We start from the raw sequence: 12,971 nt of genomic DNA, 5'->3' as shown, positions 1-12,971 counted from the left end.
TGATAAAGCCAAACTTAGTGCAAAAAGTGGTAAAAGTTAGAAATTTATATTTCCCTAAGAAACCTTTCCTCAGTACCACAAGGTGTGACACACCAAAATCCAAGGTACCCTTGGATGGAGAAAGTTCATGCTGTAAACTAGGGGGAGAAAAAAAAAAAAAAAAAACGTTTTATGGGAAGAGCAACAGACAAAATAGATTACGAATGAGGAAACTGAGATTAAAGAGTTTGCCAAGGTCCTGAGCATGCCTGGATAGACTGTTATCATTGCTGGCTGCTGGTAGGACACAGGAACCGAAGACAGCTGGCAAGGGGCCAGGCCATCCTGGGCCCAGTGTGCCATATTCAGGAGATGCCCCTCCAGAGAGCACTGGGACCAGAGCTTCGTACGAAGTTCTCGGCGTCCATCAAGCAAAAGTCTGCGGTGCCTCAGTTACTTGAGAGGCTGGGTGATAACACCGCTGAGGAATTCATTTATTTCACATCGTTTCATGGACTGTGAGTTTGGGTGAGTTCTGTTCAGAAGCCCTTTTACCAAGATGGAGTCAAAAAAAAAAAAAAAAAAAGAAAGAAAAGCTAAAACTAGCTGAAATGGAAAGGAGCTGTTTAGCTGGCTGACTTTGCTAGCCCGAGGAGCTGGCATAACTCTGTATGGTGGAGAAGGTATTTGAAGTAATCACAGTAATCAAGAGGACTCTCGCCCTTTGCAAAACAGCTGTCAGTGCGTCAAGGAGATTAAGAGAAGATACAGCCTTGTAATGTTTGTATTATGCTTACTCTGGGGATATGAGGAGAAGATACACACTTAGTATATACTGACCTTTATATGACAATAATCCACTAATACATTTCTATTCTTTTAGCAATTATTAGGTTATTCTAAGGGAGAGCTAGTGGCTACTGGCAAGGCAGAAAGAGCTCGTCTCAGTAGCTATCATGGGGTTCATGATATATTAGTAGATGTCTCTTCTGATTTAAGAGGAAGTGGAACTCGTGAGCAAAGCTTTTTAATGGGGAAGATTAGATTTTTCTGAATGTAAAAAAAAAAAAAAACTTGACTTCAGGAGAAGTCCTGATCAAAGTCATCTTCCTCGAATAACTCATTAGAACTCAGACAGAGGTAGGAGTGGGAACATTTTCAAATACTTAAAAAATTGGAAAATATTACAAAATTTACTAAAATATGCTGCATGTTTTTCCAATGGCCTTGCAGTGTTTTCAGGGAGTGTTTCTTAACAGCAAATTTCTCGAAGGGGAAATCACCAAAAAAATCCCCAAACAGTAAAACCACAAACTATAGCAATCTGTCAAAACAAAATGTTAAATAGGGGCTTTCTTCCATTTCACCCCAAAGTCAAAACAAATGTGAAAAACTGTCTGTAACTCCCTGTCGTCGCCGTTCCTTAGCTTCAGCCAGGAGAATCCTGTCGAGAATCCTGTCTCTTCCCTGGAGGTTGGATGCCTGGACCCTCCAGCAAAAGGATAAACACAAAAAGCTGTAGATAAGAGGACTGAAGACACGCAGGCAGCAATGAAGGAAGGATAAAAGAAAAGCCCAGCGTGCAGCAGGAGAAGAGACTACCAGCAAGGTTCCTGTAGAAGGTACAGACAATATGAACACACGCCCCAGTCTCGGCGGATAAACAGCGCAGCCAGGAAACTACAGGAGCCAGAACTGACCTGGTCAGTCCCGCTGCCAGCAATGCCTACACATGCTTCTCTATGCAACCAGGTCCAGCAGCTAATAAATGAGGTGGGAAGCCTGCCTGGACGGAGGATCACTCCAATAGGTGCAGAGATCAGCTTTTCCCAGAATGTTTTTAGGGACAACCCGAACCCAACAGGCAGAGGGAGCAAGAACTTCTGGGAGAGGAACGCAAGGAGTATTGCAGAAACCTTTCTGCAAGCAGCCCGAAACTTTCCAGCTGCATTTAAACTCTTTCTGTTTGAAGTGAGTGGTAAGTAGTTTGCACAGAAATTGCAACTGCATAGAACTTGCTTTCCTGGTCGGCTAGAACATTAGTTATCTCACATTTGTAAATCAGCTGCTATATCCCGTAATGACCTTCTACTGTGTGCTTTTCTTCTGCTCATCCACTTGTCTGGTGAGCTGGGTTTGTGGGTTTTCTCTTCATTTTTGTAGTAGACACTGTAAGACTGAAGATATTCTGAGAGCAGGAGAGCTCAGGATTACTGTACCAAAGTTTTGGTACATTTTGTAAGCCAAATCTCAGAGGTGAAACCAAAAAGCACATTAAACCGTCTACATAGCTAAAGCGGAAAAGAGGCTGACAATTTGTTTGCATACCAAAAACTGCCCAGAGCAAATTTAAAAAGTCCCTCCTTCGCAGAAAACTTCTGTAAGCATCTTGTCCTCATCACTTTTTTTCTGCCAGGGCATTGATACCTAATGCTTCTTTTACTTCTTGCTTTCCTCCCACCTAAGCTCAGCCTGACAATGATAGGTGCAATGATAGGTCCTGTCCTGGGACTGCAAGACAGCAGTGTCCTGGCCTCATTCTGCAACTTTGTGATGGAAATATTTCTTACCTCTACGAACTACAGATTTGCTAGAGTGAGTGCCATGTGGGAGTAAAACATCTATGATAACTAACGTGCACGTTAATGCAATTGTGTTTGTTACAGTCATTCTCAGATACACGAGTCTGCACACATTTAGGTATGTGTATGAGTGTTCCACCAGGGAATTTTCTGTCATCTTCACAGTCAAATAACATAACTCATCACCTCCAGTTTTTCATGTGATAAACTGTATTATATGAAGTCAAACTTTATTTTAGACGTTAACTGTGAAGATTTTCTTTTAAAAGTATTGAGGCCTAGCAGCCTATGATAAACTAAGCTGGGCTCCGGAACAGATGGACATGCCTGTATTCATACCAACCTCTGTTGAGGAGTCACTTATAGGACTGGTAGGACCAGAAACCTAAACAGGGTTGTCCTGCAGAGTTTCAGGAACGGTGTTCAGTCAGGGTACAAGGTGTTGACAGAGGTTTCAGTCAAACCAAGATGGTTTTCATGCAGTGTTTTAAGCATCACTAAATAAAGTGTAAGCTCAAATTGTTTGTGTGTTGAAACCACATGGTTGTGCTTTGATCCCTTTGTCCAGTCTTGTAAGACTCCTAGTGAAGGCCCAAAGCAAGAGAATAGCAATAAATTCTAAATGTGTCACATTCACTAGACAGCTTAAAAAAAACCCAACTGTTTGGCCCACTGACTACCATTCGAGTTGGGAAACCCCAGCTAACAGCATAACAGAGACAGGGAAGACTTTCTCATTAAAAGCCAGTAAGGACACCAGGGAACTAGACTGGTTCCCAGGGGTTCCAGGAACCAAGAAACTCCCCAGGACGTCTGCCTTTTTGCTAGCTAATGTTTTCCCCATGCAAGTTAGATCATCTGGCACAGGCAAACACAAGAATAGATTCCAAGTGAATTATACGTTATAGCATTTCTCTTTCTCCCATACAGGCACAGTAATGTCTTCTGGAAATTATTTTCATCAGAAATTCCCAACTTACAAAATAATCTTTAGAAAACTTTATGGGACAAATTTAAAAACTAGGTGCAGTGATTGAGCTCCCAGAATTTTCACTGCACGTGCAAGTCAGAATTCATGCATAACACTGAAATAAATGAAAAGGCAGAGAGATTATCCGTCCTAAAATTACATTTTGTACTTGGAAGGGTTGAGTTATTAAGGCACAGTACAGCTGTACGTATTTATGCGGCAATGACTGTCAGGGTTTTTTTTTTTTTATTTAAAAAAAATTCCCTGTTAAAAATAGGTCTCAGATTTTCTAGTACATTTTTTCGCTTGGCTGAACTACAAAAGATTTAGTTCCCTAATTATGCAGACACAATGGTTTAACTTACTGAGTTGCAAAAGCTTGCTGTTATTCTTAATCAGCATCTTTAATTCAGCAACAGTATGTCTATGACAATGAGAGAAAACAGAAAAAGATTCAGTTTCTGACATTAAAAATAATTTTTTCACATGCGTTGTAGTGTTGAGGCACTTCTTGTACTTGAGGCTGTGAAACCTTGAACACTTTACAAACAGAATAATTTTTGTTCAACAGCTACTGCAAATTGCCAGACAAAGGGAGGCTTTAAGGAAGAGCTGGCTATTCATGTAGAATAAGCCTATTTCTGGGTTTTGTGACTATGGTATCACTGTTTATTGTGCGATAGTAGAACAGATTGTAGTGAAAAACCTTACATACTTCGAACTAGAGCCATCCTTGGTATAACTTACAAATACTGGATTTCCATTAGCAGTGAGTTTCATCACAGTGTATATGTTTTCTTCTCTCATTTTTACTTAACTGATTTATCTGAATTTCCACTGTTATAAATAATAATACATTTTTCTTGCTGAGCTTCCTGTTGAACCTCAACAAATGCATCTATTTGCTTTACTCTGCTTTCCACCTCCTGCATTTTCTTGTTGTACTTCCTAGCAGCATTTTCTATTACTTTCAGTGAGGGCATTATCTTCCTTGCTTAGAGGAAGTTAGAGGCACTAACAAGAGCATTGATAAAATAAAAGGGACCATGATTTAAATTTAAAAAAAATGCTTTCAATTTTTTTTTTTTTTTTTGCCATTTCTGGGCACAGATTTCACATTCTTGGAAAAGCTGTGTTTCGAGAAATCAGAAAAGCAAGCTAAGACCATAGACAATCCCCACCCTGACCCGGTGTAGTGTATTAGTATCAGGTTCATCTTTAAAATTAGAAGCCAAAATGAAATGTATATGCTTCTCTCCACCCCAGAAGAGCTCCCGTAGCTGGACACTCACCAGACTATTGCAGCTGGTTCAGTTATGCTGGACTGCGCTATTACGAGTCCCTTAGCCCAAAAGCAGCGTTGGTTTTGGCTTCACGCACACACTTGCTCAGCTCATGGTCTGCGCCTGGCTTTTATGCGGGATGGGGAGAGCAGCAGGGTGCCTCCCATTAAGACTTCACCAATTCTCAATTAGTAATAACTGGAGAATTTGAAAAAGAGGGAGGACGAGCAAGGTACCCCCTGCCTTACATCTCTACACACGCCGTCAGCCTCCAATCGGGACCCCCAGCCCTCCGTGTCCCAAGGTGCGCCATCCTGTGCAGCCGATACCTTCGGCATCTCATACCTTCCCCTGTCTGGCAGAGGTGTCAGCCCATAGCATATCCCGTATTTGCACAGAGCTGTTCAATGGTACACTTTTCACAGTGACGACTGGATAATATTATTATCTTAAGCTGTACACTGGATTGTCTCAAATCATCCCACAAAGAAACTCTGTATTTGTGCTGCTTTAATTAGCTGAAGGAATATATAGATCAAGACAGTCATGAATGCCCCAGTTTTTCTGCCTCATTTCCTCAGCAATCTTGCAGGCACGAAACAGCAACCTCAAACATAGGTGCAAAGAGCAGAATTACCACCTTCTGCGTATGGCTTTGCATCTGAAGCCTCTTCTACCAGGCTTCTGGCTACCTCCGTGGTTAGAAGTCTCCCCTCCTTCAAATTACTCCTCTTGCTTGCCCAATTTCCTGCTTTTTTCATATCCTTTAAGTTCCCAATGAGTCTCCCAAAACCCTTGCAATTTTTTTGACCTTCTGTCAGCGCTCGCTCTCTGTACCACTCTGGGGGAAATTCCACGGCTGAAAAAGCCTTCTGTGCAGACAGGCTTGGTTGGAGGCATTGCTTTAACCATCAGCCATCCCACTCTTCTCAAAATGTTCCTTTTTAAAAGAGCTATCAAGGCTGATCTCACATGTGAGATGTGGTATTGCACACGTAGAAATATCTGAGGACAAAGCAACTTCAAAAACTCAAAGAGAATTGCAGAAAGACGAGTTGTCTTGGTTTGTTACAAGGCTTCTTTAAGATTTCAGGCCGTCAGTACCCACGGACTTCCTTTTGGCTTAAATCTCTAAATGACAATATGTGCAAGCACAGAGCTTATTAACAGCCAGGATGTTTGAGGGCAACACTCCTTGTGTAAAACATATTTAATTTTATCAGCTTATCAAGTTATTTTTAATCACGGAGAGCTCTTTGAAAAGGACAAGAGCATGCTTGCATACTAAAGATGAATAGATAGAGAGGCAACTGTTTCTATTTTAAAACCTCTGCTGAGAAGATAAAAATGATTCTGAGGCTCAAAAGCAGCGTTCCAACATTCATTGTTGTTCTTGTCAGTATAAGTGCTGAGGGAGACGGAAGAGCAAAAATTAAGTTAAAGAGATAATACACAGGAAGCCAATGTCACGTTACATTAAAAATGGCCAGTTCTTTTGGTAATAAATTGGAAACTAGAATGGAAATATTATTTATTATACTAAACCGTGCAGAACACAAATATATCTAAAATGTAGATAGCTAATAAAATATACCATCTAAAATAATGGATACTTTTCATAATAAAATAACAGAACAGAATTATCATCAAGAAATGACACAAGCTAGATGCCAGACAGTCAAGTTGCTTAGCATATGAATGAAGAAAAATCTGACTGGCTCTCTCAAGTACTGAATTATCATGCTCCCGGAATTAAATGCAGAGGATCATCTGTATACGTAAATAGTGCCTTTATGATTCATAGAAAAAGCTCAAAGAGGGGAAATTCACCCCCCCTTACCACTACTGTTCAAGACATAAAACAAGTTATACAGAACTGAAAAAGAAAAAAAGCAAGAGCAGATCTCTTTCCAACTATATGAAGACCAGCAATCAACTCTTGAACATTCAAATGTTGAGACTTCCCATGACCCTTTGTGAATCACTCCCAGAATACAGACTAGCTTTGCTGGAATTTGTACTCCCTCCCCCCCAGAAAACCAAACCCAAAACAACCACAGTAAACATTAAGAGGATACTTGGAGGCTAATCCTGCTTCAATAGTGTAACCGATGTGAAGGTGCAGCACAAAACTTTCATTGTGATTCTTTTTTGGTGTGATATCTTAACAACTTCCTATGTTTTTATATTAGTAAAAATGTAGCCTGTGGTAAAGTAATTTGCGTCTTTTACTTTTTCCAGAACAGTCGCCTTAGAAGTCTGTAGTTTTATTGCCTGAAAGAGAAATCAGCGTAATGTGTATTTTTATTCCTATGGTTTCCCATTTTGCCTGGCCGGCCATCTCATTTTGCAAAAGGTTTCCTTTTTTTTTTAAGCCAGCTTTACTTGGATGATTTTAAGAGCTTGATCTGTGTTTTTAAACAAGTATGTATTACAGAAACCAATAACAAATTAAGTATTTTAAGTTACACGTGTATTCCACTGTGATTCCTTTGTCAGCAATGGTACTAATACTACTGACAACTCACTACTTTATCTTGTCTTACAAAGGGGAAAACTCATGAGCTCAAATTAATCCATTCACACCTGCACTTATCAGGATCCCGTCTAGATAAGTATAGGTTGGTATATCCTCCACAATGACTGTTTTGTCTGATACAACAGAAGTCAGCCACACTGCAGGTACCTTTTCAGAATGCTAGACATATGCACGTTGTTTGTCTAGGCCAAGGCGTTTTGGCAGGTCTGTGACCTGGTTTTGGCAGGTGTATTTTTAACCCTGTAGTCCTTCTTTAGACGCTTGAGCGATCTCAATGACTTCCTGGCCTTAACAAAGTTAGAGTTGAGACTCACGTTGTTTTATCTTACTGTTTAAAAAACCCAAAGCGACAATGAATATAAACAGAAACGTAGGTTGGGACAGAACTTTCTCTCAGATGCCATCCTTTTTACATTCTTCTTTCTGTTCAGGAGCCTAGAAGCCTTGTTTGGCACCATCTACTCACTCAGCACACCATAATTTGCAGGAAGCGGAGTCTTTAACACTTACTTAACACAGGTCAAGCAAAGCATTAGAAAGGAGACTGCTGGTTCACCACCTGGGCAGAACAGAAACACGCTTTCTCTCTCACATTGCTCTGTGTTCTTCATGTTACACAACACATTTGAATTGAGATAACTGTCTTTTATTGTTATTTAACACCTATACAATCAGACAGAAAAATGCATAGCAATTACAGATTCTGTATCTATACTGTATCGATACTATAGGAGGAGCATTTTTAGAACCTGTTTAACTAATGGATCCTTTCTGCTTTCTATTATGCATGCATGATGTTGTTGACTAATGCTGTATCACGGGTCTTACACAGGTGAATATATACTGCAGAGACTATTCTGGAAGTGAGATTATCACAGGCTGAGGGTAACCGAGAACTCCGGTATCCTTGTTGAATTTCAGACTGCACAGTATATTTAGATACTCGTCATCTTCTAAAGAGATTGCTATCCATTGCCTAATGGCTAGGATGCTCACCGGCCCCTGCTACGGTCAGCCGGACAGGGACATCACCTGCCTGCCCGCTGGATGCCTTAACCAGGAACATGGGCTCATGATCCATCTGCTGCCGTGAGCATCGCCCACAGTCAGGCAGGGGCTAGCTTGAGATTTTGAGGCTCTACATTTGAATTTAAATACCTGAAGTCAACCTTTTTGTTTGACTCTCCATGCCACAGGAGGAGACGAATTCAGTATGTTAGGTGTCTGAAAAACAGAAATCTGTGTCCGAGCTGGTAGGATTATCCTCCCTATTACAGTTAATCAAGAGGAGGGTTACCTGAAGGCAATCAGTCAGTCATCCCTGATAGGTCAGATGTCCTTCTGTGGGTACCTATTTCTTCCCACAAAGTGTAAGGAGAGCGCGGCTGACTATCTCAGGCAGACAGGAAACCTTTATTTGCCTAAACTGAAGGAATAAATCACAGACCAAGATGTCCATACCCAGCCACCGTGCAAACAGGAACAAAACCTGGGCTCAGCAGTCCCTCGGCTCTCTACAGCACCGAACCGCGGTATTTCTGACACCCACCGCAGATTTCACTAGCTGTCCTGCGTCCCAAAAGCACATCTGCACCTCTCTGCGTTTCGTAGCGCGTTCTTTCCCCGGAGGCCTAGAAGGGAACGAGACCAAACGCACCTTCCCCGGGAGCCTTTTCCATCTCACCTGGCTAGAACACCTCCTTTGCGGTGGCGCGGGAAGAGCCCATCTATATGTATCCATATGGCACAGCTGTCCCTCTCCAAGGCGCGCGCACGCAAGTAGGCACATCACCCACGGCAAGAAAGGCCCAGGGTTTTCCACGCGTGGCTAAACGACCTGCTAGAAAACACACGCCAGGCGCCGGCCGGTGAACCCGCCCCAGGACCCCTCTGCGGCGGTACCTCCCGGGGCTGCCCCAACCCGCCACCCCCCTCTCGGCCGGCGCCTTTTTCTCCAGCACCTCCCGGCTGAGTTTTTTGTCGAGGTGACCCTTAACCGGGGCTGGGGGAGCCAAACTCCTTCCCCCCCCCCCCCCCAATCCCTCACCGCCTTTTTTTACCCCCGAGGCCTCGCTCCTTTCCGAGGCAGCGAGCCCGCGGCGGCCGGCGCGGCGCCAGGGGGCAGCAGCTTCGCCTCGTCCCTGCGGCCGGGAGGCGGCGGCGGCGGCGGCGGGGGCAGGTGCGGCCGCTGCTTCCGCGTCGCGCCGTGAGGCGGCGGCGGCGCAGCCCGGCCGGCGTGCCCGTGGGCGTGCTCCCCGGCGGGGAGGGCGGCCCGGAGCCACCCCCTCTTCCTTCCCCCCCCCCGCCCCCGCCACCCCTCCGCCTCTAAGTTTGCCTCTTTTCAAAGGAGCCTGCCTGCGGCAGCCAGAGCGGCCGCCCCGCTCCGCTTCCCCCCAAGGCGGTGAGGCGGCGCGATGAAGGGCCGGAGGCGCTGGCGGGGGCAGCGCCGGCGCTTCGCCGTGGTGCTGGTGCTGTACACGCTGCTGCTGCTGCTGCTGGTGCCCTACGTGCTGGACTACGGGGCCAGGAGGGGGCGTGCGGACGAGGAGCCGCTGCTGCGCCGCTGCCCCAGCCTGGAGGAGGCGCTGAGCGAGTGGGGCTGGGAGCAGCGGCAGGCGCTGGAGCCGCAGGAGGAGGAGGAGGAGGAGGAGGACGGCGGAGGCGCGTCCCGCGGGGCGGCGGGCAACGGCAGCGGGGCGGCGGCGAGGAAGCGGCACATCTACCTGCACGCCACTTGGCGCACGGGCTCGTCCTTCCTGGGGGAGCTGTTCAACCAGCACCCGGACGTCTTCTACCTGTACGAGCCCATGTGGCACCTGTGGCAGGCGCTGTACCCGGGCGACGCGCTGAGCCTGCAGGGCGCCCTGCGCGACATGGTGCGCGCCCTGTTCCGCTGCGACTTCTCCGTGCTGCGCCTCTACGCCGCGCCGCCCGGCCCCCGCGACCCGCTGGGCCCCGCCGCGCCCGGCGGCGGCGGCAACCTCACCACGGCCGGCATCTTCGGCTGGCGGACCAACAAGGTGATCTGCTCGGCGCCGCTGTGCCCCGCCGCGCCGCGGCCGCGCCAGGAGATCGGCCTCATCGACGGCGCCGCCTGCGAGGAGCGGTGCCCGCCGCGGGCGCTGCGGGAGCTGGAGGCCGAGTGCCGCAAGTACCCCGTGGTGGTCATCAAGGACGTGCGGCTGCTGGAGCTGGGCGCGCTGCTGCCGCTGCTGCGGGAGCCCGGCCTCAACCTGCGCGTCATCCAGCTCTTCCGCGACCCCCGCGCCGTGCACAACTCCCGCCTCAAGGCCAAGCAGGCGCTGCTGCGGGAGAGCATCCAGGTGCTGCGCAGCCGGCACCGCGCCGAGCCGCGGGCGCCGCCGCCGCGCCAGCACCTCCTGCCGCCCGCCCTGCTGGGCGCCGGGCGGGGGCCGGGCCCCGGGCCCCAGCACCGCGCCGAGTTCTTCCTCAGCGGCGCCCTGGAGGTCATCTGCCAGGCCTGGCTGCGCGACCTGCTGCTGGCCCGCCGCCCCCCGCCTTGGCTGCGCCGCCGCTACACGCAGCTGCGCTACGAGGACCTGGTGCAGGAGCCCCGCGCCCAGCTGCGCCGCCTGCTGCGCTTCGCCGGCCTGCCGGTGCCGCCCGCCATGGAGGCTTTCGTGGTCAACATGACCCGCGGCTCGGCCTACTCCTCCGACCGGCCCTTCCTCATCTCCGCCCGCGACGCGCGGGAGGCCATCCACGCCTGGCGGGAGCGCCTCAGCCGCCAGCAGGTGCGCCAGGTGGAGGCGGCCTGCGGCGAGGCCATGAGCCTCCTCGCCTACCCCCTCAGCGGGGGCGACGGCCGGTAGCGGCGGCCGGTAACCGTCGCAACGGCCGCCGCCGCCCCTGCCTGCCCGCGCCCGCCCGCTCGCCCGCCCTTGTGCCGCGGGGGAGAAGCCGCCGCAGGCCGAGAGCCGGCTCCGGCGAAGGCGGCGACGCTCTTCCCGCCGGGCCCGGTGCCTGCGGGGCGCCCTGACGCGTCGAAATGGCGGCGGGCGCGTGCTGCGGTTCCCTCGCTGCGGCGACGTGCCCGCCGTGGCCCCGCGCCGACCGGCCTCGTCGCCCAGAGCGGTAATTCGTTCAGGGCTGGCTCCAGATTTGGAGGAGGAACTGGGAGGCGGCCGCTGTGAGCGGGCTGGGAAGGTGACATCGCACGGACCCCTTGCAAGAGGTGAGGCGGGGGGGAAACAGCGGCTTCAGTCTCGTCTCTTGCCTTCAGCGCTGCAGGGCAGGACAAGTGACGCACCTTCTGTTATCCTGAGGTTTTGGTAAAACCTCCTTGGGAATGGCCCGAGTATGGCGCGTGCGCTCGCTCCGCCCGACTGGACCAGCATCTCTCGCGGAGGACGTGACTGTCGATTGGAAATCTCAGTTACAGAAAGCTAACCTTCTCCTTACCTCCGGGTGCAAGTAGCACTGTAAGTTTCCAACTTCCTAATTCTTCCTGTTGGCTTTTTTTCTTGTTTTGTTTCCCACCCCCGCACTTCTCGCAAGCAGTAAGATTTAAATCCCTTTTGCATGTCGGAGGGGGAATGTATTCGCCTTGTGCTGAAATTCATGATGAAACGATCTCAGAGACTCCAGGGATTATTTTTTAAGAGCTCTGGAAACATTTGGTAAGAGATGTCTTGTGGGGACACTATCAGATTTTGAGGTCTAGTTAATACGAAACTGTGGCTATGTGCATGGTGTAAGTATTCTTAAAAGTTTGTGTTAAATAAGAAAAGAAGATCCCCCAAATAAAAGAGTATAAGTAAAGTATTGGAAGAATTGAGAGGTGTTAACGTAAGAGGATAGCTTTTTCTAGAGCGCTAAAATGCATTCGTGACCTTATTCAAACGCTTTCAAAAGACCTCTGTAAAAAGCATCGCAGAACATAAACGCGGGACTTAACTGACAGATCTCTCATTTACCGCAGAAGGACGTCTTCCGCTTCGAAGGGCTCTGCTTCCATTCTGACTAGCCTAATAACCTAGTGACTCCGGGGGAGATAATCTTTCTCTGTATATGGATTAGAGAGCAGTACTGCTGGCATGGTGGGGTGGCACAGGTCAAGGAGAGGGGCACCATTTCCAATTCCACGTATCTTTCAGAGTACTGTAGTGTATGGTTATGTGAGTGGAGTAAGCATTTGTCTGCTTAAGTGTTTTGAAGATGTTTGTTTCAGAAATCTGCTTTTCTAAAGAAATCTTTAATCCTTTGTAAAGTAGGATTTTGTATATATTGGTATAGTTACATGATGATATTCACATGGGATGCATGTGTCGTGTTTCTTGTGGACACCTGTAAAGGTGACTGACTGGAAAGTATAAACACTTGGTTTTTCATTGTTGTTTTCTCAACTAAATGTGAGAATCACTTTTTCTTTCCTAACTTCCTGACTGATACATTGTGCTGTGCACAGGATTCTCTTGGTCACATCCCTTCTCAACAATAACATCCTCTCAGCTGGTAACTTGTGCACACGAACAAAAGCAAATGTTTCCTAACAAGGCTAAGATAAATTAATCCTGGCAAATTAAAGTTCCCCAAATAAAAGTTTGTATTAAAAAAAAAAACAAAAGAAAACTGATGTTTCCGTTTGGATTTTAAAA

The 12,971-nt window shown here is 47.8% G+C and overlaps 1 protein-coding gene and 1 long non-coding RNA gene across 2 annotated transcripts; both read left to right on the top strand.

Annotated features, from left to right (window-relative positions):
- The first annotated feature begins 1,824 nt into the window (after positions 1-1,824).
- On the top strand, positions 1,825-8,927 carry LOC138063367 (uncharacterized). The gene is made up of 3 exons (XR_011136972.1): positions 1,825-1,957; positions 8,186-8,254; positions 8,799-8,927. It is a non-coding gene; the product is annotated as an uncharacterized lncRNA (long non-coding RNA).
- A 730-nt stretch (positions 8,928-9,657) lies between these two features.
- CHST7 (carbohydrate sulfotransferase 7) lies at positions 9,658-12,750 on the top strand. Its single transcript, XM_068923065.1, has one exon. It carries the CDS (start codon positions 9,768-9,770, stop codon positions 11,184-11,186), a length of 1,419 nt encoding a protein of 472 aa, XP_068779166.1. The 5' UTR covers positions 9,658-9,767; the 3' UTR covers positions 11,187-12,750.
- Positions 12,751-12,971: the final 221 nt, after the last annotated feature.

This window comes from Struthio camelus, chromosome 1 (genome assembly GCF_040807025.1).
Source record: "Struthio camelus isolate bStrCam1 chromosome 1, bStrCam1.hap1, whole genome shotgun sequence".
Lineage (NCBI taxonomy): Eukaryota > Metazoa > Chordata > Aves > Struthioniformes > Struthionidae > Struthio > Struthio camelus.
Note: the sequence above shows the minus strand (reverse complement) of the source record. Positions and strands in the feature narration are given on the sequence as shown.